Below are 4,324 nucleotides of genomic sequence, written 5' to 3'. Positions count from 1 at the left end.
TTTATTGTCTGTTGCGTTTTCCTAATGGGTTGGGAGATGTGTGGCAGAAAAACTGGGAGGTTGAGGGTGTCCCATTGGTAGCCCCAGAGCTGGGCTTACAGCTGGGAGAGGTCACCCCGGCCCTGCTGCCCCTGCCAGTACCCCCTTCTCTTTCTCTTTCCCAGTCTTCCTGCCTGGGAAAGCAGCAGACATTCTCAGGGCGGTGGAGGGATGGGGGAGGCCCAGAGCCCAGGGCTGTCCAGGGAGTGGTGTTCAGTGGGCATCAGCCCCGAGGACTCCGGGGCGATCTCTGCATTGGGGTTTCTCCCTTGTGCCTTCAGAAACCCGATGGAGGCAACATATCCACACATATTCTACTTCCACTTTAAAAACCTACCGAAAGCCTATGGTCGGAACGAAACCTGGCTGTGCTTCACCATGAAAGTTATAAAGTGGCCCTCACGTGTCTCCTGGAAGAGTGGCGTCTTCCTAAACCAGGTAGCACTGAAGTCCTATTTACATCCTAAATAGGAGCTAAGCAGCTGGGAACGCAGAAAACACAACAATAAGTGACGTGCCCGGCGTGGGCTTTCCTGTGTGTACTTTCCTCTTACATTTCTTTCTTTTATTTTTTTTGAGACAGAGTCTCCCTCAGGCAACCTCTGCCTCCCGGGTTCAAGCGATTCTCCTGCCTCAGCCTCCTGGGTAGCTGGGATTACAGGTGCCCGCCACCACACCCGGCTAATTTTTATTCTATTTTTAGTAGAAACGGGGTTTCACCATGGTGGCCAGGCTGGTTTCGAACTCCTGACCTCAAGTGTTCCGCCCCCCCTCGGCCTCCCAAAGTGCTAGGATTACAGGCATGAGCTACCGCGCCCAACCTCCTCCCACATTTTTTAAGTCCGTGGCCCAGATCTTCCTCCCTGACTCTCCTGGGATCGGATCGTGGAAAGGGTTTGCTTCTTCCCAAAAGGCCTTGTTAGCGCCCAGCACCCTCACTCTTGACTTTGTTTCCCAAAATCTTGTCATGGAGCCGTGCGTCCAGCAGTCCTCGGGAAACAGCAGCTGTGGGAAGCGGGGGGTGTGGTGTCCAGCACTGTGCCTGGGCCAGTCACTGCGGGCTGGTGGGGCCGCCCCCACCACTGCCCTGATTCCTCGATGTCAAGGACACATCATCACAGGATGGTGAATCCTCACTCCTAACCCTGCTGCCCCACAGCTGCCACTGACCTCCCACCCACCGTGTCGTGTCCCACCCACCCCTGCGGCCCCCTCCGCCCAGGCAGGAGACTTTTCAGAGTGTGTTTGAGGAGGGAGCCGTCTGTGCTGGGCAGGCCTGGCCTACAGCGGTGCTGGCCTCGGAAACACCCAGGACTCAGGACTGAAGCACAAGTATTTCCAGTCCCCACACGCTGGAAAGGCGACAAGAACTGGTGGAAGAAATTTTAATGTCTGCATTAGCTCAATTATCTCACATACGATTTCAACATACACTTAATATAAAATGCCTCATGAGAGAGTTAAAGTTTGTCTATTCTCACAATGAGATTTTGAAATGAGCTGTGTATTTTACACATGCCAACGTTTCTAATCAGTGCCCCATTTCAAGTGCTCAGTAGCCCCTTTGGCCAACCTTCAACTCCATGGGATAATGCTGGTTCAATGACCTTCCCAGCAGAAGGCAGACAGGGGACAAGGCAGATCCCATAGGGCCAGGCCACAGCAGGGGCTGAGGATGCCTGGTTAATGGATGCCTGGGGAACAGGATGCCAGAAATCACACTTGAGGGCATGATGAGACAGAGAAAGACTCAATAAAATAAAGAAGGAAGGGGCCGAGCACAGTCCTCACGCCTGTACGCGGTAGCTCACGCCTGTAATCCCAGCACTTTGCGAGGCCAAGGCGAGTGGATCATGAGGTCAGGAGTTTGAGAACAGCCTAGCTAACGTGGTGAAACCTCATCTCTACTAAAACTACAAAAATTAGCCAGGCGTAGGGGTGCGCGACTGTAATCCCAGCTACTCGGGAGGCTGAGGCAGGAGAATCGCTTGAACCCAAGAGGCAGAAGTTGCGGTGAGCCGAGATCGTGCCATTGCACTCCCGCCTGCATGACAGAGCAAGACTCCATCTCAAAAAAAAATAAAGAGATAGGAGAAGGATGGAAGAAGGGAAACTCAATGAATAAAACACCCTGGGGCCTACTATATACCCAGAAAAATGAAAAGTAAAGAAATAAAATAAGGTCGTGCATGTGGTTTATGCTCATACTCCTAGAAGTTTGGTAGGCTGAGGCAGGAGGATCGCTTGAGCCCAAGAATTCCAGATCAGCCTGGGCAACGTGGCAAGACTGTCTCCACAAAAATTGCAAAAAAATTAGCCAGGCGTGGCAGCACACACCTGCAGTCCCAGCTAATCAGGAGGCTGAGGTGGGAAGATTCCTTGAGCCTGGGAGGTCAAGGCTGCAGTCAGCCCAGATCGCACCACTGCACCCCCGCCTGGGCAACAGAGAGAGACCCTGTCTCAAAAATAAATAAATAAGGAAATGCCCTGGGGCTCCAGGCCCGCCCTCTGCTCCCATCGCCCACCCCTGCACTCCTAGTGCTCCTGGTCTGAGCTCCCCCTGCCCTCCTCCTTTTCCTTCCCCAGGTGGATCCTGAGACCCATTGTCATGCAGAAATGTGCTTCCTCTCTTGGTTCTGTGAGGACATACTGACTCCTAACAAAAACTACGAGGTCACCTGGTACACATCTTGGAGCCCTTGCCCAGAGTGTGCAGGGGAGGTGGCGGAGTTCCTGGCCAGGCACAAACGTGAATCTCACCATCTTCACCGCCCGCCTCTACTACTTCTGGAATACAGATTACCAGGAGGGGCTCCGCAGCCTGAGTGAGGAAGGGGCCTCCGTGGAGATCATGGAGTACAAACGTGAGACGTGGGGGGCTGAGGAGAGCGGGTGCGGGAGGGACAGCATGAGGGGCAGGTGGGTCTGCAATGCTGTGGGACAGGGCAGTGTCCCCGGGAAGCCTGCAGGTATGGGGCCAGCGCCCACTGCAACTGGCAGCCAGGTGACCTGGCCTGGGAGGGGAGGGCCCAGGGCCGGGAGAGAGGCCTGCTGGGCCCTCACTGCTTTCTCCTGGTTTTTTTCTCAGACTTTAAATATTGTTGGGAAAACTTTGTGTACAATGATGATGAGCCATTCAAGCCTTGGAAGGGACTAAAAACCAACTTTCGATTTCTGGAAAGAAAGCTATGGGAGATTCTCAAGTGAGGGGTCTCCCTGAGGCTCATGGTCTGTCTCCTCTAGCCTCCTGCTCATGCTCTGCGGGCCTCCCCTCCACCCTGGATCAGCTGTGCTTTTACCTGGTCATCCTGAGCATCCCCGGCCTCAGGGCCATTCCATAGTGCTCCCCTGCCTCACCGCCTCCTCCCGGCTCTCCCAGGCTCTTCTTGCAGAGGCCTTGCATCCACCTCCCCAGTCCTGTTCCCCCAGCCTGGGTGCCCCTAACCTGACTCTTCCCATCTCCCCAGCATAACCAAATCTTTTTTTTTTTTTTTTTGAGACGAAGTTTTGCTCTGTCGCCCAGACTGGAGTGCAATGGTTGGATCTCAGCTCACTGCAAAGTCCGCCTACCGGGTTCAAGTGATTCTCCTGTCTCAGCCTCTGAGTAGCTGGGATTACAGATGCCTGCCACCACGCCCAGCTAATTTTTTTTGTGTGTGTGTGTTTTTAGTAGTGACTGGGTTTCACCATGTTGGACAGGCTGGTCTTGAACTCCTGACCTCAGGTGATCTGCCCATCTCTGCCTCCCAAACTGCTGGGATTACAGGCGTGAACCACCCTGCCTGGCTGCATAACCAAATCTTATTAAACTCAATCTAGTCTTGGCCGCGGTGACTCACGCCATTGGGAGGCAGAGGTGAGAGAATTGCTTGAGCTCAGGAATTTGAGACCAGCCTGGGCGAAATGACAAAGCCCCATCTCTACAAAAAAAATACAGAAAAAAAAATAGCCAGATGTGGTGACATGCACCTGTAGTTTAAGCTACTTGGGAGGATGAAGTGGGAGGATTGCTTGAGCTGGGGAGGTGGAGGCTGCAGTGAACTGAGATCACACCACAGAACTCCAGTCTGAGCAACAGATCGAGACCCTGCCTGAAAATAAATCAATAAATAAACTCAACCTAAATGGATATGAATATATGTAAGTTGAATACCAGAAGTTTTGAGAAACATCCTCTGTAAATTTCATCCTACGAATTGGGTCATTCATGTCCTACCCAGCTAAAACAGAGGCCAGGAGCAAGGGAGGAAAAGCAGTCAGGCCACACAACATTGCTTCTGAAATG

The 4,324-nt window shown here is 52.9% G+C and overlaps 1 protein-coding gene across 1 annotated transcript; it reads left to right on the top strand.

Annotated features, from left to right (window-relative positions):
- The first annotated feature begins 276 nt into the window (after positions 1–276).
- LOC116465287 (DNA dC->dU-editing enzyme APOBEC-3F-like) lies at positions 277–3,246 on the top strand. Its single transcript, XM_032148420.2, is given in 4 exon segments — positions 277–477; positions 2,626–2,783; positions 2,785–2,903; positions 3,128–3,246. Coding segments are annotated over 4 exon segments (546 nt in total). The 5' UTR covers positions 277–327.
- The last annotated feature ends 1,078 nt before the right edge of the window (positions 3,247–4,324 follow it).

Source organism: Hylobates moloch, unplaced genomic scaffold (assembly GCF_009828535.3).
Source record: "Hylobates moloch isolate HMO894 unplaced genomic scaffold, HMol_V3 SCAFFOLD_4246, whole genome shotgun sequence".
Classification (NCBI taxonomy): Eukaryota; Metazoa; Chordata; class Mammalia; order Primates; family Hylobatidae; genus Hylobates; species Hylobates moloch.
The sequence above is the reverse complement of the archived record's forward strand: the minus strand, read 5'-3'. Positions and strand labels throughout refer to the sequence as shown.